Source organism: Scomber japonicus, chromosome 19 (assembly GCF_027409825.1).
Source record: "Scomber japonicus isolate fScoJap1 chromosome 19, fScoJap1.pri, whole genome shotgun sequence".
Taxonomy (NCBI): domain Eukaryota; kingdom Metazoa; phylum Chordata; class Actinopteri; order Scombriformes; family Scombridae; genus Scomber; species Scomber japonicus.
The window spans coordinates 8,027,139-8,049,891 of NC_070596.1; the positions used below are offsets into that span (position 1 = coordinate 8,027,139).

Here is a 22,753-nt window from a genome sequence, read left to right on the forward strand (position 1 = left end):
CTGACTGGCTGAGCAGGAAAAAAGCTTGCACCCTGCTCAGTTAAAACACCCGAGAGAGGACAAGGAGAATAAAACTAGCCAACAACAGTGCAGACACTGTTGATTGGCAGCAGGGTCAACCAATGGAAGCACATAAACTGCTTCTACAGTATGGTTCAACCTCAGTCTAGTCTCACTGGTGAAGCTTCTGTCTGGATTTAAGCCATTTATTTTTTAATTCCCTATTGGTATAATACACTTGTCAATTCATATTTGCATTGTTTGCATTAAGAACATTGTTTCTCAAGAAATAATAAGCAATTGTCCAGTTCTGAACAGGCACATTTTGAACGGGCATTGCCAAATTATCACAAACACAACTTCACATAATGTTAATGTTGCTCAATTTCTGCAGGCAATTGTTTGCTTACACAGAAGCCATTTCAACTTAAGGTGATAATATGATAATGGGCAAAAAATTAAACTTATGAAGGTGTATCTTATATTGTTCATACTACAGATAATATGACTGATATAAGATACAGCTCATCAGCAAATCTAGTGTCCTCTCACTTAGAACACTGGCAATAATACAAATGTATTATGTATTATAATTTCAAAATACTTCTAGAAGATCATCAAGTTCATCAAGTCTTATCTATATTTCATCCTACTTTAAACTGAGGTTACGACATTGATCAGCACTGTAAAGTTCAGAGGCTGCCAGGAATTTTTGCTGTTGGCTGAAAGAAAGATAAGCGATGAGCTCTGCAACAGAAGGAACACAGAACGCACTCGACTGGAAACATTTATGAAATATACATCGCAATACAGCATGTAAGGTTCACTTTACAACTTATCTAAGTGATAAGGTGAACTTTATGAGGCTATGTGACTCTAAAACAAGTCAGTGCATGATTGAATGCCACTTTGCAACACTGTCATAACCAGTTATTTATTTTATTAAGAAACAAGTTTAATGATGATATTTTATACAACTTTAATTCCAAATTTGACTGTGATTACCATGCATGTGTTTTAGGCCTAAAGTAAATAATAATTAAAATGTGAAAAACAACATTGTTTGCTATACTTCAGTCAATTTGTAACAAAAAAAACACCAAAAAGGCTTGTTTTTATTTAGACTTGTCAATCCTTGTCTTGTATTAATGTGGTATCAAAAAGTTCCTTATGGTCTCTGTATGGTTCATAATGATGTTGGTAAGCTCTGCCTTCTTGTGAGAGGTCACAGTTAAGTACTAAGTCAGTCTGGGAAGGGCATCCAACAAAGGCTGGTCTTAATTCAGTATCCTTCATTGTCCCAGGTCACCTCATAGTCTGGATACCGAGCCTTCAGTTTCTCAGTAGAGACCGCGTGGTTTGCTCTTCCAAATCCCTGTAATGAAAAGTAGCATATCAACATTTCATTATAGTTACAAAACAACCACTTATTTAAAATCCAACAATCAATATATTTATGTTAAAATAATATCATGAAAGGTGTTCACTTAAAAAAAAAATCTATCTAGAATTATGAGCCTTTGCTTTTAAGCCTCTTTGACCTTACAGCTTTGGTTTTATGGCACAATAACTGTCTTCATAACCTCAGTGTTTATTCAGCAGGAGGTTGTTACCATAGAGTATCCGTAGATATGGATCTTCTTGGCCTGGGCATCATGTTTAATCCTCCCTCCTCCGATACACTCACAGTCCAGATGTCCACCCTTTTCTAGCTCCTCTGAGACCTTGTCATAGATATCAGCTGCAAGAAAAAACATCATTTCATTTATCTAAATATACTTGATGAAAAATAGATTTGAGTTATGATAGAAGAATAGTTTGAACAGCAGATTTTGACTATAATAAGTACATTTGTTAATAAATGTTTATGTTTGAATTGCCAGCTGTACATTAAATATGTTTATCTATCAATTCAAATGCTTGCTTGTTGTGTAGATGTGCTGCCTCCATCCGGTGTTTCTTTTAACCATATTGTGTACTTTAATTGCCCACTGATATGTATAAATGAATATACTGATAATCCCTACAGGTCTGAGCAGTTTCTGTTGTGAACTTGTATAAACCCAGTAATACACATGTCATTGTGCATTGTGTTGTCCATTTATTTACATTTTTAAACATATTTGTTTTCTCTGGTGTTATATTGAATTTAGCTTGACACCCCCTGCCCCTCTCACAAAACTCAACATGTACTTAAAAGTCAGAATAGAGTGATGGTATCTGTTTGTGCTGCAATAACTTAAAAATGAACTGGTCTTACAGACTAGCAAAAGACAACAAAACTTTATAATTGTTTCCTGAAAAGTTAGTTAACTTACTTACCTATTTTATTGAAGTAGACTGCATTGTCAGTTTGTGTACAGTTAGATAGCATCATTAGGCTTAAGGTTAGGGTTAGGTAATAGAGGTTAGGGTTAGGTTACCATAAGGTTAGTGTCCAAATCTCACAAACATTTCAGAAATTGTCTCTCAGGCACAGAGAACATTATTGACCTCATCTTATAACTGTATTGTTCCTGTGTAAGATGACGTACTGAAGGAAGACAAGGTAATGAAAAAGGGGACCTGGCCTGTCACTGTCTATTGACTGCAGTGTTGAACCTTTGGTCAATCGGGGCTCTGTGTGCTGTCCTCATTGATGAAACATTTGAACATAACTGGCAATCTATGTTCTCTTTTTATTCTTCGTTCTTCGTTTAACAAAGTAGCTTCACTATATGTTTCCTTTGACATAAGCTTGCTTGGCTCAGTGAGCAATAATTTGTGTTTATGGATAGGATGACACATATCAGCTATTTTACAGTTGTGTATCTCTAAATGTATCAGAGGGGCCCCTCAATAATGCTGTGTCCCCACTGTGCTGAGACTCTAGCTCCGCCCCTGCTACACAGAGCATGAAATACTGGTGTGCTCCACCTCACTTTTAATACAGCAGCACTGCAATTCCATCTATCCTACCTCCAGGAAGGCTTTTATCACAGAGTGTATTAGAGAGGTGTTCATTTGACTGCATGCTAACATTGGAGACTTTAGTTTATTTTGAAATGTTTCTGAAAGGTTTACAATCCTCATTTATGTCATAAGAGTAGACTATAGCTAGCATATACCTACAGTATTAGCATAGCAGTACACAACTCAACAACACCACCACCACCACCACCACCACTCCGAAATTAATCTGAATGAACATAAAGTTGGGAAGTTTTCAAAAAAAACTAAACAAAAGTAGGCCTACTACTGCATGGCTGTTATATTAAACTGCACTAGTGTTAGTTAGTGGGGGACCCTCATACATTAGCTGGCTGACTCACCGTGGTACTCCGCCCAGCCGTATCCTCGGACTATATCTACCTCCGCGTCGTCTCCTTCTTCTTTGCTGTGAACTCGGATCAGGACGTATTTAAACACACCGGACGGGTCTATGTCTGCCCCCGGTATATTTGCCATGAGAGCTGCAGCCTTGGTCTGAGTGCACATCTTCCCCCCTGTATGTGTGTCTGCAGCCGTACTAACACAAACACACTGCTCCTGTTTTATCCACACACTCCCTGTCTGCCCCGGAGGACACACGGCGTGAATTATCTGAGCTAGACGTTAATGGGGCAATGTTTAATGACCACAACAGCTAGCTGTAACTCAGCTGTCACGCTTCTTCCGCCATGCAGCAACAACAAAACTACTTCCGATTACAGTCTTCAAAATAAAAGCGCAAATCGGGTCTCCACCATGCAAATAAAGGAAAGGAGGTGTGTAAGATTTAAGCTGCGTCCAAGACTCCACACTAACATACTATTTAGTGCACTAAAACAGTATGTCAATTTTTTTTAGTATACCTAAAAAAAAGTGTTAAACCGTGTTAAACCAACAGTATTCCAAAGAAATATTACAGTAGGCAAGCACTGGATGACCAAGGAAACTCTGGCGTATCATCAATAATGCTTCAATTCAATTCACAGTAATGTTTTACTGTGCTATGTGTAATATGTTTTTAATTAGTTCAGTTATAACAGTTGGCACAAGTTACCATGGTTAAACATTTTGACCGGTATGGAGGCTCAAGGAAGTGATAATAAGAGGTCAGTGTGTCTGAAAAGATACAAACTACTGTTTATTAACACAAAAGTATGTTGACAGTATACACGTATTGAGTATGTAGTACATAGTGAACAATTTCAACCACAGCATTAGTGTAATCTAGCAGAGGTTGTACATAGAACATTTGTGTTATCTGGAAGGGACTTTGCCATTGGATTACTTTACATAAGTAAAAATTCCACATACTGCATGTACATGTCAACTTGTTAGTGCTAATTACAAAAATATTAGTTCCTTGAATTATTTCCAGCTTTTATTCTGAAGGCAAATAAGTTAACGAGTGGCACACTTCCGTAAACACAAGTATTTGGTAGTTGTAGTCCAAAAGACGCTAAAGAATGAGGGAAACACTTTTAGCTGCTCAAACACAATGGTCCTTGTACAAATGAAGAAAAATAACATTCAGTTGGTTGTGCGAAGTGAAAGATACAACATCAACACATAGAAATCAGTGTAAAGTCATGAAAATATAAATGCAAAATTAACAATGGTTCTGAATTTAATGTTGGTAAGAACATTTGTTTCATCTACTGTCAAATTGATTTAATGGGTTGAAAGCAACTCATAGACTGCAGCAGTTACCAAGATTTACAGATTTGTGTACAAATAAAAGCACATTATGGCATTAGAGAAATACTCCATAATATACATGCAAATTCAACATGTAGAAGGAGCTTTAATGGATCTGAAACATTTTAGTGGAAGTTTTTGAAAAAGGTGCTTAGCCACTGCAGACAATGTTATCACAATTTTGCCTCAAATGGCAAATAAAAATAACTTTTGAAGGGTGAAATAGTTTGCCTATGTTTCGCCTCAGACTTTGTCATCTGATAAAGCTTTATTGCAGAGGGAGTGGTAATGATAAAAGCTAGTAAGCTACTCATGTAATATTGTGTAATCCAAACAATACAGAAGTTGTTAAAATACTATTTATACCGCAAGTTGTGAAATACCTTTGACAATATAACACAGTACAACAGTACACAAGCATCAGATTAGAAATGATCACTGAGCTGTGATTAAAAAAGGTGTTTAAAGAGTCAACTTCAACTAAAACATTATAAACTTCAAAAAAGTGGTTTTCATAGAACAAGTACACATGAAGGGTATTGTGTTCTTGGAAATGGTTTTTCATTCTTATGTTTCTCCTTCTGCCCTCACTTTTATTTAATCTTAGTGTGCTTGTCTATGTCTTATTCTGCTATTTTCTTGGTTCATAGTGCTGTATCACTAAGCCAAATCCCTATGTACATTGTACATTTGGCAAATAAAGCAATTCTGATTCTCTGAACATCTATATAAAATCAATAATGATGGTTAAAGTCATTTACTACACCAAAACCTGCATTAATGTCATTAAAGAAACAGGAAAAATATAAGCACAAAGTCTGAGTACATTTGTGTTTTGTCTGATTTGATGTACGCTTTCTTCAGTAACTTAACCATTCCTCTCTCAACAGGGAATGTGATACAGCTTAATTTAACCACTTAAGGTTAACCATCTGTCATTCTACATTATGTCATAGACAGCGAGAGCTCTATTCTATCAGATATCAACCCGCATAACGAAAGTACAAGTTAAGATCTCCATTACTGACTATTGACTTCAGGAAGAGTCACGGCTCAGTGTTTGCCTCAAAATCAGTCAAAATAACTTATTAACCCCCTCTGTGTGACACCAGGTTTAGTAATTACTCAAACTCTGCTGTAGAATCTTCACAGACTAAAGTGAGAATAAAAAATGCTACTTGAAAAACCTCTTTGAATGCAAACATTTAGAAAATTGTCATAAATCATATACTAAACTGGTAGTGGTCTCAACAATATGTTTACTCTAACAGTGCTTCAGAGTACAGTCTTACTCTCTACAAAAGGAAAAGCTGTCATTTTTACATTTCATACAACCAAAAATTGGTTTCACCTCTCAAGAATAAGAATTACATTCAGACCTCTCTAGTAGTGGTGATGGCACCAGGGAAATGCTATGTTTTTAAACCACTTGGGCAGTTAAACAGTGTTTCAGTCTAACACATTTTTCATTGTGTTGGCTCTGTACTCCTGCACATTGTATTTGAAATGAACAGACTATGAGGGTACTGCACTAAATTTCTATGATGCAGAGACCCCCAATTTTAGGGTATTAGGGTAAGTAATTGGACAAGTTCTCATAAGTCTATGTAAGTCATTGTATTTATATAATTGTTGTAAAATACTTTGAAATCCGTGAACATACAGCGCAGTCTCTTATAATCATTGTCCTGCTGAATTAACCTAACATCAGGGGACTTTACAAACAGAATCATGGTATACTGCGGGCAGCATAAATTTAAATTCAAAGCAGTTCTTCTACCTCATTGTCATATCTTTATTTCCAATCTATTGTGCTGTACTGCAGTGCCAAAACAAACAAAAATATGTCCAGCTGTTTTCTGACCGCACTGTGCATTGTTGCAGTATCTAAATGGTATTTTCACTGACTCCCTTCTTCCTCACATCACGAACTCGGAGTAAAAAAGAGACCAGGACTGCGGCGAGGAGGAGGACAAAGAGGAAGATAAGCGTTCCCCATGCTCCTGGGGTCAGGGCCTTCCTCAGCCCCACTCTCTCTGCCGGCAGCAAGTTGCTCAAACTCAACATATAGCCCAGAGCCCAACCCACCGAGGCATCCCCTGCCTGGTGGATCAATAACATAATATTTTTGCAAGTTAGTGGTGAATAAGCATTGAGGATGTACTTTAATTTACAGTGATGTTAACGATATGCATTTCTGTAAATTTATGATGAACTTCTCACCTTTTTCCGGAAGGAAATACGTGGGAACGACGTCTCATCGAAGCTGTATCCTCTCACCATGAGAATCTTAACAAACACAGAGGAAGCACAGTAGTTCTGCAAACGAGACTTTTGCTCTGGAGCAAGAATCAGCATCTGAAACAAGATCAAAGAATGTGATAAAATATTAGAGTACAATGACTAAATAGAAATAAAAATAATACCCTTCCACCCAAATGTACAGTATATGGAGTATTGAATGTGCCACCAGAATAATTATACATTTTTCAGACCTTGATGAGGAAAATGATTAAATTGAAATGATGGTATTCATATAAACTAAATGTTAAAATATATAAAATACATCATGCATAAAATGATAATTAAATGCCAATTAAAAATTCTGTTTCACTATTCTCCCTTTAATTTTAAACGTGACACACTGGCCACATGTTTTTAAATTAAAAACACGCGTCTTAAAATCATGAAAGTGAAAATTAAAATGTTAAATTTAAAGATCCCTTCTGGACATGTTTTAAGACCTACTTGTAGTAATTACTTGTGTCTGATATGGATTTTCCACAAAAAATTCTGTTACAATGATACTCTGTTCTACAGAGTTTCACTGACTCTGTCCTGTCCATCTGTTTTTTAGCCTGGTTTGAGAAGCTGAATCTGGCCAATAACAAAAGGCTTGGCCAGCTTGTTAGCGTCCTAAGCAAGACCAGGGCCATACTGGACTGTCCTGATCTCCCCCAGCAGAGGGAGTTTGAGTTCCTACCTTAGGCTGTAGACCCACAGTTCAAGTTCAGAGGACAAAAAGATACAAAGATACACAGTCTCTTGTTTTCACAGCAATTAGTAGCCTGCATTTTTTCATGTGATCTCTGCAAATAAGCACTTTATGTATTTGGCATTTGGCTGTTTTCTTTTGGAGTGATCTCACATTTGTACTGATTACATTATTGCATTATGTAATTATGTGTGACCATTGTGTGGTTTCTTTTATGATGAATACTCATTTATACATCTGGCTGCAACCAAAGTTCCTTTGGTGGGATAATAAAGTTGACTTGACTTGCTTGACACATGATGTCTCCTACTTCAGTGTAGAGTGTATGTGCACTGGAGGAATAGGTACCACAAGAAGCATACTGTTAGGTGCAACAGCATGCTTAAGTAGTACAGACGTTGCCGCAATGTGAGGCTGGTAGTGTACTTTATAGGTTTGCTGCTGGGGAAGGTATGCAGTAAACCTTCCCACAGACTAATGAGGAAAAAGAGCTACAGAATCAAACTCTGGACATGTGGAAAAAAAGAGACAATAAGTAAAGCGTATGAGGGTAGGGGACCCAAAAATAAGAGCTGTGAGTCAATGCATCAGTTAATAAATGATAATTATTAAACAATGAAAGTGTATAAATTGGTCAGGTGGCACACTCAAGACATACAAGAACTTCAAACACATGAAGACACAAGTGAGGTATTACTATTACTATTATTATTATATGTTGAAAAGAACATAACTTGATAGAAACTCGTACTGCACAGTGCTTTGGCTGCCTCCTCCATTTGTGAGGGAGTGCTCACAGTGATGCCGGTGATACGCTGCAGGAAGGAGTGAATGTAGAAGAACGCAGAAAATGCCTGATAACACAGAGAGAAGATAAAACTAATTATTTATTATTTGGTAAGAAAGTGCAACTGTAACCATCACTCATACTGTATCTGTACCCTGTGTGTACAGGCTGACCTTCAGTGTATAATGCTACCTTTGATCTTACCATGAAGCTACCGGTGACATTTGGCTGGAAGACCTCATCAAAAGAGCATTGGGAGTAGGGGCAGCTATTGAAAGAGAAGATCTCGGACACATTGCCCACACAGTGTTCATAATGTCCGCTTCCTTGTACTGTCAAAGAGGCCTGGGGGTTGTAGGGGCTGGGTTTGTATTTTTCTGTACACGGAGAGTTGAATATACTGTCCATCTTTAAAGTTCTGTTGTGGCCTACAGGATAGCAGGGGTGAGTGACTGACTCCGAATAACCCTGAGACTGAGGGAGAGAGAGAGAGATAGAGATAGAGAGTCATACATCATGTAAATTCCTATAACAATTACAATTACTAATGTGCAGATGTATAATTATGTACATCGTATACATACAGTGTATCCAAACCTTTCACCATGATTGTATAATTTCTTCTTCTGATCAATATAGGCATGGCTGATTTTATGGGGTAATTTAATTGTAGTTTATTACAGATATAACTGCATGATCAAATATCATGGCCTATAGGTAAGTTGCTGTTGCCATTGCATACTTTTGTCCACCAGAGACCACTGGCGAGTTGAAATTGTAAATCACTTAGGGCTTCATAATTTCCTTATTTTAAAAGTGACTTAATCATCAGAAGTTATAACCCACAAGTAATTAACATTAGTGTAAGCTTGTTGTCGTTTGCTATCATTAGCTATGTGTTTGTGAGCTTTAAAAAAAGAACAAAGTTTGTTAACATTGTTTGTTCAATATTACTATTCACTGCAATATAGTGTTAATAAGTGATATTTGATTATAGCTCTAGATAGTTACTAATTGTGGGGTGGTCTGATCATAAACATAGAAGCTAAAGCAGGTGATTACTGGTGGTTGTTCTGATGTGAACATGAATATATGCAGTGTGAAACTGTACCCCTTCAAAAAAATTGACTGCATGACATATCTCCTTATCAAAACATTTGTTTATACCATACTGTATGGATATTTAATATATGTTATATCTGCCTGTGTATTACCATCAAATCTTTTGAACTCTAAATTGTTGATATCGCCATAGCCCATATTTGTTTTATGCATCCCTCCAAACTTCATAGTAAAAAAGTCTTGTCAAATCACATTAAACATATGTGCTAAAATATGTTTAATGTGATTTGACAAGACATACAATATTATTGGATTTTAACTATGAAGTTTGGTCCATGCTGCCACCTGGCTTAATGTGTCTCGAGACATTGAAGACACTAATTTTAAGCCAGACAGTTAACGTAACATCTGGACCCTGACCACAGAAAACAAGTGTGGTCACTATCAACTGTATGCAGCACATAACTTGTTTTAACTGCCAGGATGTTGCACAGTCCACATGTCATATCCTTTTAGTAAGCTTTGACAAAAATGTCTTGACAACAATCCTGTTTCAACTGTTTCAAGGGACCCAGTCTCTCTCCTGTGTTTAACATACATCTGTCAAATAATAGGAGGGTTGATTTTGCTTTTAGAGAGTATGAAGATGGTATGTCATACAACCTTCACTATATGGGCCAGCAGTCTCTTGAGGGCTTGGTCTTGCCCGTAGCATAGGAAGCTGTGTGTGTACAGAGAGTACTCTTGGCCATACAGACGCAGTTTTATCATGTCCTTCTCGTCCTCTACTTCCTCCTGGGTTGCAAAGGTTATTTGGGTGGACGCCCCGCCGAAATCAAGCGCTCCCACTGTGGGTCTGCCGGGGCTGAGCCAGCGCCCCACAAAATCATACTGGAAAGGAATAGGAAACAACAGCAGAAAATTAGTTTCTTCGGGTTCATTATCTAAAGCCATTTCCTACACATATTGTGTATTTCCATATGCTGCTTGGTGCAAGATTGGACTCGAACCAGTGACCTTACAGTTACAGTCCACATGCTGCCACATCTGACCTTTAACCACTTTCCACTGACATAGAAATGTAGTATTTAGGCAGTGTCTGACATATTTAAAAGTATAACAGTCTCAGTTGAGAATTTCACAAGTTTACTCAAATATCCAAACTTCCCCAGTCAACTCAGGGATTCATCCCCATGTTAGCAGGGTGATAATAAGCAGTCACATCTGACATCAGAGGAAATAGTGACATATGACCATTAGTGTTGAAGAAGCCACTAGGTGTCATCAGTCACCCACTAAAAAAGGTTTAAAGAGACAAATATCTCAAGACAATCTTTGCAACATTTACCAGATCATAAAACAAGGACATATTTTGAATTAATTTTAACATTACAGGAATAGAGTCTACTGTAAGTTGCTTTTTGACACCATCCTGTCTCACAGTACAACTGCAATCGAAATCAAATCCATTAGTTCCTTCCAGATTTCTAATTGGTTGCAGTTGACTTCCTATTGTTAATTTAAATAGAAATACAGATTCCCATTGATTCAAACTTTCCAATACTTTGTACAAGCTTTGGTACCTTGATAAAGTTCTCTAAGAGATAGTTGACAGTGACCCAGCCATAAGCCCCCTCCTCTTGACCACTCAGTATGGTCGCATCCTGGTAGTTGAAAGGGTAGGACTGGATTTTACTGCCCACTTCCTGAAGAATATGAGCAGACTGCTCTGGATTGGACATACTGGTGGGGAGAAATAAGAGTAACATATTATTAAACTGTTCTATGTTTCAGTTTCAGTGGGTAATTTTCTGGACATTCATTCAGAAGTTGTATGAATAAAATGCTATTAGATGGATGAAAGGTTTTCATAAACCTGGCTTATATCTCAGTGTTTTATCCCCTAAGGCTTCAGGTTTCAACCCTGACCTCTGAAACTATAAAGGTTGAGATTTCTTCCTTTGAAAGCTTTACAGAGATGCCACAGTCAAATCAGTTACACATGTTGATCAGGAGAACCAGACGCACCAATTTCACTCAGTCGACCAGATGCCAGACTTCAAAGGTGTGGACTCAAGTTACATTATTTGGACTTTAGCCAGACTCAAATTTGATGACTTTAAACTCGACATAATCAAGACTTGCAACTTGACTTTAACACTAATGATTAGTGACTTTACTTGAATGCTTTATACCTTCCCCCAAGCTCAAAGATTAAAAAGTATGTATGCCACTTCATTTCCCTTCATTTCCTGAATCAACTCATGTTAAATAGTAGTTACCTCAATGTAACTCCAGTTCTATAAGTACGTGTGGAGTCCTCTAATGGACTTCATTTTTGGTTTATCCTTAAACCTCCGCCTTGGCACCTGAGAAAAGATCTTTGCACTCACCACCCACCCAGGAGGAAGCTCCTGCATAGCATCCTCCCACTATAAGACCTCAGTGTCTATGCTGCTTATCTCCCTTTGAAACTCAACAACAAATGACTGGGGCCAGATGGGAATTACATCCAGATAGCTACCATTTCTATTTCATACATTCTCCACCCTTAAACACCTTCATTATTGGTTATCACCGGAGGCGAAGGTCGTTAGGGATGAGTAGTACTCCCAACTGGGCCCGAACCTATGACGAGTCTTTTCATTCAAAACCTCACCCAAACAGCACACCACCTATTTACCTATCATCCTGCGCTGCTACCCAGAGGGCACAGAGCATTCCAATTGTACATTGTGTGCCACCAAATGACAGTGTGTCGACCAGCTAGGTAGCAGTATGTAGAATTGGATCTGGGCAGTACAGCTTGCCTCTCTTAAAACAGAAGTAGAGCAAGAAAGGCCAAGACAAACTTTGGAAATAAGGGAAAATCCAAGGTGGAGGAAATTTCTTGTTAATAATAGTGTGTGCCCTCGAGTTTGTAGGTCAATTGCACCATCATGGATTATCCCAGAACCTCAAGCCAATTTAAGTATACTGAATAATAACAAAAGAAAGAAATCAGGAGATATAGTTATGTTAACTCTCTGCAATCTGCAACAAGGATTGAATTCATATTTACAGATTTATACAGACAGCATACCACATATTTCTGCTTACAACACAACCTAGTCGAAAGCGCAGAGCCTTCCAATTGGACATACTGCGCCACCAAGTCAACAGCTCTACCCAGCTAGAAAGCACCGCTTGCCTCTCTTAAAAAAGAAGTAGAGCAAGAAAAGCTAAAACAAAAATATGGTAATAAGGTTGGAAATAAGTTCATATCTAAATACCACATCGTTCTACTTTGCAAAAAATTCGATACACTGTAGCACAGCTGAAGCACCAACTTACAATAGTTTGTCTATTGCATGTGTGCTGGAGGACAAGTACTTATCTGTCTTAACAGAGATATGCCAAAGACTCCCATACAAAATATATACCCATGAATGTAAAATATGTAGTGCAAGATAAGTTATGCAAATTCAATGAGTCAAGTCAAACAGAGGGCATAAAAATAACAGTTGAATATAAAATAATAATAATTCAATGTAATGTGCAAAGAGAAACATAAAGCCAATATAATAATAATATTTGCAATGTCAAAAATAGCAGGCAACAGTGTAATTAATATGAGTTCATCTATCTGCCTGTGGTATGTGTTCATTCAAGGCCACAGAAGAACCATGGATAGTTATTGTTAGAAACGGATTTGCATTATCAGATGTAATAATTGGTTGATATGATGGCGGAATGATAATAATCACATTTTTTCTTGAATAGGAGTATACCATATGATATAATGATATATATATTGTGGTAAAATGGTTTATTATACCATATAAATGGAGTGAAGTAGAAAGAAGAGCAAAGTCAACTAAAAACAAAACACACACAGACAGTAACAGTCTGGTCACACAGACAGAGAGACACACACTGACTCACTGCAGAAGCCTCATGCCAGCTGTGGCTCCCAGGTACACAGGTGTGACATGATGTCTTTCTTTGGGGATGTCACTCACTGCCTGGTCCAGACATGCTTCTAAGCTCTTCCCTGCAGCTCCATGTTGGCCTGCATAGCTGGAGATCCCACCGCCTGAGACAGTGACGAATAAGAAAAAAACCCATCTGATTACATAATCGACTTGAAGAATCTTGTTCTGAATCCTTGAACCGCCTGCATCGTGACGCAAATCAATCTCACCCACTTCACTCAAAATTTGCCAGTTACTTCACACAATCACACTCATCTCATCAAAGCTTCAGGAGAACTTCTAAAATGTATCATGTCATGTGGATATAATGTTTCTTTCTTCACTCAAACTGAGAATCAACTTTAAGCATGAGTTCTTCCTTACTGTTATCAAACGTCACTGATCACAGACTTCATGACAAATAGGGAGGTAAACAAAACTTTAAATAGTTTGATTTATATTTAGATATGTGTAATTTTGCATTTCCAGACGTATCACAGGTCACTACTAATAGGACATATTTACAATGAAGCATAACAAACATGACAAAGTAAACACCACATTAATGACTAAATCAAAGAAAACATATTTGTCCATTTCCTTTTAAAGCATAAAAAGCCTTTGACAAAACAGGAGTGGCAACCCAATGAGCTCAACTCTGACTCATTCATGATTCATGATCGCTGGAGACAAAGATTTGGTTAAGGATTGAATCCATTCATAGGAAACAGGGGCACTATTTCAGGACCCACCCACTCATAACAAAGACAATTAATGCATTCACGTGTCGGACTGGCCCATGTCCCAAGTGAGGAAGTCATTCTTCTGACTTGATGTGTTCATGAACTTTTAGGTTGTAATGTGGTAACATTATGGATCCAAGACTTGTTGCTGCACCATTGCATTCCCTAAAACCAGTAAAATATTACTTTACCTGACTTATTATCAGGGTTAATACTAATAAATAACTTTTCTAATTAATCTAACTCACTCTAACAGTTAAAACCTACTTATATATTAAAAAATATAAAATGATGTGAGCAAAAAATATATGATATGCAACATTTACTTTCGTACAGCAACTTTCAGCAAGTTGTGTACCAAAATGTTCACAGACTTTCCAGGCTGTTTTTCCAACTTTTCCAAAAAATGTCATATGTATTTTAAAAAGTGATGTAATTTGAGCCAACCTGTCTGATTCTCTAAGCCCTCTCCATTGCCAGGATCAATGGAGGCTTGTTCTATTGACATAAGTTGGCAGGCAACCAGTGTTTCAATGGAGAGAACAGAGATTAAGTATAAACAAACATCTGTAGCTACAAATCATGCCCTGACAGTGTGTTGCTAACAGGGATTATGAAGAGCAATGAACAAACCAGAGTAGACTGAAGGACTTTTGCAGGTTTGTTTAATAGCTGTTTAATGTGCAGCAGCCGAGCAATTAATTAACTTTCTAGCCTGCTAACTGTGTTTTTTTTGTTTGGCTTTTTCAACAAGTTAAGATGCAGACAAGAAATGTGTTAATGTTTATAGGTAAAATAAGATTATCAAGAAATGTGGGTTGTTCAGCGTCTGAGGTTCTTGTGTTGTGTATCAGGATGCTATCAGGCTCAGTGTGACCATCTGCCCTGCCTAAGAGAGAACATCATGTGGTCGATTTATTCAAGATTTAATTTGCTGTATTCAAATAAGATATCCAACTTATGTAAGAGGTTAAATGAACTGTATTTTATCAAAAAGATGTAAATATATCATTAAACTAAGCATTAAACTAAGCAGCATGGCATGAAATGAAAGAACTTAAAATACAAATTTCTATCATCTATCGTAGCTTATCGCTGTTCAAACAGTTATGAATCTGAGCTGATTAAAGCTGCCAACCCCCTCAAAGCTATCTCTCGAACACACAATCAGGAGTATCAGTAGTGAAGTGTTTGTGCAAAACACTTTCTTGGTGGGGAAATGTACTAATACTCACCCTGTGCATGACATTCCCTGTGTTGGGTGACCACACCTGTGCCATTTTGCTTGTCTGCCAGCCACTTGTATATATACAAAGCTGTGTGTGAAGATCCAGCATCCAGGACAATCCCATACTACAGAGTGAGGAAAATAAGTGAAGAGGGTTACAACAGAGACAGCTGTAGATAATTGTGATGACAGTCTTGATAAGGAAAGTCCAATTAACATGAAAAATGTTAATAGTAGTGGCTGTGTGACCTGAATGCATCTGGAAGTCATTTGGCTGCAGACTTTATAGTAACTAATAACATGAATCTTCAAAGACAGCCTCCTGGGCCTTTTATTTATTATTTTATTTATTTATTACACAAGTATTTGTGGTGGAAAGACAATAAGTGTATTATATTTTTACTCCATCTATAATCCTCACCTTTATAAGACAGGAAATGATTTCACTTTTATAAAATAAAATAGAAAGATTATTTATCTTTTTTTATCTGTGGAGAAATTTCAGTATTGTTTTGTGTACAAGAATGTCAGAGGAGTTCAACTTACACTCCTCATCAAAGTATGAAGTTTGGTCCAAGTAGGCAAAACATTTTAACTTACAAATCATTATCTTTTTCATATTAGCTTATTTTATGTTATTTATTAAGTTTAATGTTAGCTATGAAATAGAATGTATGAGTTACCAGTTGAAAATGTGTCTCCATGTGTTTTACAGGTATACTTTATTTTCCATCTTAATGACATTACTGAGTAAGGATTTAGCACTTTGATATACAGCTTTTGGTATAGTATAGAGAATGTAGTATAGAGTACACAGTATATAGTATAGTATATGCATGATTTACACATTTCAATTGGGCTTCAAAAGTGCAGATATGAAATAAGAAATCTAAAACTGAGTAGTGTCCAAGTAAAGCTCTGTGCTTTTGATTATATAATATAAAATATAATTTTGCTGGTCAACTAAGAAAATGTATTGAATGAACTGCACTGCAGGAGAGGTCTCGGGGGATGGGTCAGTGTATTTAGGGCATAGCTCAGTTCAGTCTATGGAAACCTTGTGTTTTTGAGACTAGTTAACTCTCCCAGCTGTCTGACACAGATGAAAGCAATGAAATCCTGGATTCTTGACATGATTTTCCCTCTGCTACTGATGCATCCCAGTAATCCTGAAAACCTACTTTTTACTTTTCAGTGTCAATTTAGGGCAATTACATGAAAGGATGATGAACATTATATGAATATTATTATTAGCGGTTCTTTGCAGAATGCCAAACTAATATTGATCTTAGCATACCATATTAGCTTAATGGTAATTTTCCTTACTGTTACAAACTACATATTTGCTAAACTTTCCATGCTAAATGTTTGCATTATGATATGTTTGAAGTAGCATACTGGTAAATCTATGTACTGGGGCTGCCACAGTACTGTTTAGTGTCATCTCAGACAATTCTGGACATGCAGGAAGGTATTTAACTCATAATCCGAGGAAATAGGTCCTAGCACATCCTTTTACACACGCATTTGCAAACACACAGCCTTTCAGATCAGTACAACAGGTGAACAGTAACGTCATGTGGAAGTTGGCAGCTTTACTTCTCATAATATTTTCTCATTACTGCTGTGCAGTCAGTTGTAAGGACTTTCTCTCCACTTGCCAAAAACACAGAGGAACTCAATGATCTGTTTGTCCTTTCATTTGATACACTATGGGAACTTTTGAAGTTGTCTCCCTGAAAATGTAAGAAAAACCCTTTTGTGTCCTTTTGTGTGACTGACCACAGTGTAACTGAGTGAAAGGGTGACTACATTATACTAAAAAAGGAACCAGGGGATATTTAGCCAGGAGCACAAAAACGGGATGGTGCAGAGGCAACAGAAGCTGGAGTTGACCTTTGCAGTAATCCTGCTCTGAATGCTAAAGCAGCACTCCACTACAGTTTCAAAACAAGTCAATGGACAGAAATGCCCATTTATGTAGTTGAGTTTTATGTTTTTTTGTGTTGCGATTATTAAATATATGGTTAAAAATTATAAAATGACAAAACCTTCAAATTTCACCTGAAAAGAACTGGATTTTTGTTAGATATGTGGTCCGTTATATTGAAACCTCTCCAGTGTTGTAGAATTGGCAATTTCCTGACAGCAGTGAACAACCTTTCAGAGCCTTAATCCTCAAGACAGCCAAGCTTCTCATTTATTTGTTTGTCTTTTCATTAAACCCTGATTTACATTCCGGATGTAGGGCAGTTTCTCCACGTGCCACTTTTTGTTTCTCCTTGAAAGCAACTACACTTTCAGTTTTCCGGCCATGGAGTCACCTGAATGGATAGTATACAATATTTCACTAATACTGATGACAGTCTCGTGATAGGTGAGCAATGTTGTTCTCAGCTGTTCACAGTGACTGATGAGTGACATTTAGCCATGACTAAAAGCCCAATATACAAATAATAAACTACAGAAACGAGAAAGGATATGATTGTGTTAAGTAGAAATAAGTAACAAATTCAGTATGATGAAAATGCAAAGTCATTTTCATGACATAAACTATATAGCTGGCCTTTTTTCAACTTTGAAAACTTCCACTTGGTAATTTCTAGGTCAAAATAGGTGAGTGGTTAAAACTAGCCCAACTTTATTTCAGCTGCATTTAAATGACTATATTTAAATATGAGAGAGGCCCTAATTATATGAATATAGTAATGAACTTCACATTTATTAAATGTTCTCTTATTAGTGGTCATTTCATCTGCAAATCACCAAATCATTTCCCAAAATGAAAGTAAAAGTAAAACATAAAAATACATTTTATGTATAATATATATACTGCACATGTATATCAAAAAGAATTTCAATTAGAGTATTACACATAGTTTGTTCAAAATGATTTTGCTCCCATACTTTCAAACTGATCCTGGGACTATTAAACTAATCCTCCATCATTTCTGAAGAGAGCAAAGGATGTTGTGAATTTATTTATCTTAACCTTTATTTGGAGGATGCAGGATGTCCTGATCACATTCACACAGCTACACACATTTACACCTGGAGCAGCTCCACTGGAGCAGTTGGGGTTAAGCACCTTGCTCAAGGGCACCTTGGTGGTGGTAATGCAGATTGAACCAACAACCCTCTGGTCACAACAAAAACTTTATATCCAAAATTAGCCCCATTTGAATGTCTAGTGGTCTTTTGACCAGCAAATCATTATCCATTATGAAAATGAAAATAAATATTAAAAGACATAAAAATATTTTAATTAATATTGAATAAATAATGCCCACAGACATACCAAATCAAGTTTAGAGCATATTATGTCTTTTATTTGATATGGTCACTCTTTAACTTCCATACCTTGGAGCCTTTCTAACACATTTGTAAAGCAGGCCGAGGATGTAGTTGTGAACTTGAACTAAGTAAACTACATGTAGGTAGTGATGGCAGAGAATCCTCCAGTGTCACACATTTCTGTGTAGCCTAACACCTTTTTGCTCCCTGCGCACCCTGCACAGCAACACTTTGGTTACACATCCCCACAACTTAACGCGCTGACAGACACGGAGCTAAAAATACCCAAGGGAACAGTCCTTACCATGAACCCAGGCGCCTCTTTGACGTCCTCGGTGGGGACGGTGAGGAGCAGGATCGCAACAAGTCCAAACACCAGCAGCGTGATGGGGACGACAGGATGAACGGAGCGCTGAGCCATGAAGTGAAAGTGAGAAGTGTCGCTCTTCTCTGCGCCTGCTGGAAATTTGAGCGTCGTTAAATACCAATGGCCAAGTAGTAGGAGAAGCTGCTGGTGGCTCCCCGCTGCTGGCCCGCTCGTGGTTCACGCTTCACCTGCTCCCTTACCTCCTGTTTTACATTTCACTTTAGATAGACATGTCTGACCTGAATTTATGCTCCAAGTGCTGTTAAGTCCTCCTCCATGTATTTGCAACCTTCACCTCCGTCAGAGATGAAAACAGCTCCAAGGCTACTGGTGCCATGGAGAGAAAAATGTTTTATTATGTGCCCGAGCTGGTCAGAGGAGAAAGCTGCTGCTCACTCACATTCAGCAGTTAGTCAGGGAGGAGCTATGTGCCGTCTGTGCCTAATCATTTCCTTGTTAATTTAAAGGAGAGAGAAAAAATGTGATGATTAATAATTATTCAGTGATTATTGGAGGACAATAGATGGGCTAAAGTGGCAGGAGTCCAGATTGTAGGCAATTTGACTGAGGAGCAGCAAAGCTGGTTGTTGTCTTTTTTGGAGAGGGGGTTTAGGAGAGGGGTATTTGCATGTGAATGGATGCAACTCAAAACCTGACTTGCAAATTGAACCCTCATTTGAATGTAGAGTGAAGCATGGACATGAAGTTTTTAGCAGAGGCCTATACTTTCTTTGTAAAACCATTTTTTTGCTGAATCCTGCTCTGACAGCGTCTAAATTTAGCTGGATAATGAGGTATTTTGAAGGAGCTTCTGGGTTAAGCACGAGTTTTCCTTATGCTGTCACCCCAAGCATGAATTTGAATTTATATATCCTTTGCAATATGCTTGAACTTGCATTTTAAACTGAAAATGTACAACCTACTGCTCCCATCCTAGTATAACAGGATCATCTGGAAGACTGTAAATGCCAAAAGTAATTGCAGTGGTGTGAAAGTGCCTCTAACCCAGATGCTGAACCTCTCTCAGAACAGGGTTTTTTTTTTCCTGACCTTTCATCGTAATAGCACAGACTGAATCAACCAACATGCAATTTTTGACGTATTCCCATTGTTGACATTTTAATTCACAAACACAGTGATAAAGCAGCTGGCAATTATAATGGATCCATCTTTGTAAGGTCGACACTGACAACAGAGTAGAGGTGAAAAAATAAACACACAATATTCAGAATAAAAAAGTAACCATGATGAGTGAAAAAGCTTTTTCTCAAGGTTTCAACCAAATCACAGTGTCATCATTGTTGTGAAGCTACATGTTCTAAGTTAGGGCTTGAGTGAGCTGAGATTCTTTAGTTGTTTCTAAATTCAACTTTTAAGAACAACTTCATGGATTAAAAAAAAATCCCACAACTACAGTTCCTTGACAGTTTAGCACACTCTATCAGCTGATAAAGGCTGTGTGATAGGGTTAAAAGCTTAAGCAAAAGCTAGTAAGTGAGATTGTGTTGTCAAACTACAGTTTCAAAAGTCCAGAATGACTTTCCAAGCTACTTCTCTGAGATTAGTTCTTTCTATGAGTCAAAGTACTGTGCTGCCTCCACAAAATCCACTCTAAACGTCATGTAGGAACAAGTCTCTAGTTTTCTAGTTTGCCTCTCTTGACTCACAGGTGTGTGCGAGGAAGCAAAGGACATGTTTGACATCTTGTGGTCATTCTCAGAACCTGCAGTGGTTGTTGTCAAACTGTGATAATTATCATTTGGCTGTAGCACACACTTAAGCAGAGCAAACATAGTCTAAATGCATTTTTAAAAATATATGAGAGGAAACATTTGAGTCATAAATTCCTCTTCAGGCTTTTCTCAGGCCTGTGTTTTCTCCCATTGTTGTTGTCTTGTATATAAATGATTGCACACCCAACCATGGTAACTGACATGTTTTGACATTTGCTGGTGAGTCAGTCATTGTCACACCTTTACATGACAATGCATGCATGAATATGGACCATTCGTTGATGGTATTGTGTCAGCTTCAGTAGCTTCAGGATATTTAGAATAAAAACTTGAATTAAGGCTCAGCTGTTATGATCATCCACCTTTAGATAAAAATGCCCTCAGAACATGGACAAGTCTTAATATAAAATCAAAATTGTTCATGAGGAAAAATCCTGCAAGAAGTATTGGAAATAAGGATAATTACTCAGTTTATCAAACTTCAGGTTTAAATGACTGTGTTTATTTAGCAGACCTGCACATAAAATAAGGTTGTATTCCACAGGACCAATCAGCACTCAGAACCACATCAATCACTCTAACAAAGTGTGACAGAGTGTCCGCTGTGATCAAGGCGTGGGGTCAATGTACCCGAACAAATGTCTCACCTGAAATCATCCTGCGTTAATTAATGACACGGAAGATATGTCATTAACTAACAGAGACAGCTGTGATCAAATGAATGATGGCAGTCCCAATTTAATTATAGATTACACTGACTGTGACTGTGTTGGTTTGATGGTACGTTCCACTGAGGTAACCAGAATAATGTAGGTATTATTTCAGCTGCAGTAAGAGTCATTAACAACATGTGAGAGCTGTATAAAAGAAGGTTTCCATTGAGCCTAAAGACATGCGTGTCAGATCGCACCCCTTATTTTGCCCCCAGATGCAACATGACATTTTGACAGTTGCAGTGAGAAACCCTTGATTTTATCACACTTGTCAGTTTGTTTTTAAATAACATGGCACAATGTGTGGAAGAGATATATGTACATATATATAAACTGACAGATCATTTAACAAGGCTACATTCTAGTTTTGAGATATTTCAGTTTCGTAATAGTGACCAAAATAGCTGGGAACAGAGGAAACATGCATTTAGTCAGTTAAAGGCTGAATCTCTTTTTCATTTTTTGATAGGTCTTGATTTTTAAGCACTTTTTGTATCACCAGAGCAGCATCATCACATGTTGTATAATGAGTGTAAGCCCAGTAGTCATACTTGTTTTTGCTCTGGTTTGGTCTCCATGAACTCCTGAGAAAAACCTCAGGCTCTTTCGCTACTCAGTTCATCACCATTCACATCTTGCTGGGCTGCTCACACTCAGCCTGTCTGAGCCTGCTTTCATTTTTATATGAGCGGTTATTATGAGAACTATACAGTAGAGTCAACCATACAGTCTGATAGCCAGAACAATTAGCTATTACAGTGACTTAAAACTGTGTAGACCGACTGCACAGTTTGTAATAATGGCAACACTTGCAACACTACATCACTGACATTTGAATTAGTTTGATCTGTGTGCATTCTGTTTATCATGGTGTAGAAACCAAAGTACTATACCAATAACATTTTTTATCTGTTTGTCTCTCTCTTGTAACAAAGTCTGTCAAGCCCAAGCGTGACAGCCGGGACAACAGGCGCGATTGTTGGAAATCTCCAGCATGCAGCATGCTTGAGCACCGGACCACTGCACATCACTGAGTGTTGGAAAATACCGGCCTTTGCCAACATCAGACAACCACTGGAGCTGCTTAGGTTTGCTGCCAAATATGACGTGACTCTTATTCTGATAATCCTGCACTGTACCCGTTAGACAAATCTGATACAGGGTATAGGATGGTATCACATATATTTTTAATCTCATTGCAAGACATGTTTTT

At 37.6% G+C, this 22,753-nt stretch overlaps 2 protein-coding genes across 2 annotated transcripts; both read right to left on the minus strand.

The window, feature by feature from the left end:
- Window positions 1–923: 923 nt before the first annotated feature.
- phpt1 (phosphohistidine phosphatase 1) lies at window positions 924–3,659 on the minus strand. Its single transcript, XM_053340101.1, has 3 exons — window positions 3,312–3,659; window positions 1,614–1,741; window positions 924–1,375 (listed from the first exon to the last, which is right to left on the minus strand). The coding sequence occupies exons 1-3, from the start codon at window positions 3,475–3,477 to the stop codon at window positions 1,283–1,285; spliced, it is 387 nt and encodes a 128-aa protein (XP_053196076.1). The 5' UTR covers window positions 3,478–3,659; the 3' UTR covers window positions 924–1,282.
- Window positions 3,660–6,552: 2,893 nt separating this feature from the next.
- Window positions 6,553–19,148, minus strand: entpd2b (ectonucleoside triphosphate diphosphohydrolase 2b). Its single transcript, XM_053340288.1, has 9 exons — window positions 19,032–19,148; window positions 15,441–15,558; window positions 13,434–13,584; window positions 11,093–11,252; window positions 10,173–10,400; window positions 8,652–8,921; window positions 8,395–8,514; window positions 6,889–7,023; window positions 6,553–6,768 (listed from the first exon to the last, which is right to left on the minus strand). Exons 1-9 carry the CDS (start codon window positions 19,146–19,148, stop codon window positions 6,553–6,555), a joined length of 1,515 nt encoding a protein of 504 aa, XP_053196263.1.
- Between the last annotated feature and the right edge of the window lie 3,605 nt (window positions 19,149–22,753).

Coding starts and splice junctions, on each gene's coding strand:
- entpd2b (XM_053340288.1), bottom strand. CDS start 19,148: ATGGCTCAGCGCTCCGTTCATCCTGTCGTCCCCATCACGCTGCTGGTG. Junction 10,401..11,092: donor TCTTAGAGAACTTTATCAAG/GTACCAAAGCTT, acceptor ATTCCTTTCCAG/TATGATTTTGTGGGGCGCTG. Junction 7,024..8,394: donor GCAGTACGAGTTTCTATCAA/GTTATGTTCTTT, acceptor ATCTTGTTTCAG/ATGCTGATTCTTGCTCCAGA.
- phpt1 (XM_053340101.1), bottom strand. CDS start 3,477: ATGTGCACTCAGACCAAGGCTGCAGCTCTCATGGCAAATATACCGGGG. Junction 1,742..3,311: donor CGGCTGGGCGGAGTACCACG/GTGAGTCAGCCA, acceptor TTTTTCTTGCAG/CTGATATCTATGACAAGGTC. Junction 1,376..1,613: donor ATATCTACGGATACTCTATG/GTAACAACCTCC, acceptor TTTTCATTACAG/GGATTTGGAAGAGCAAACCA.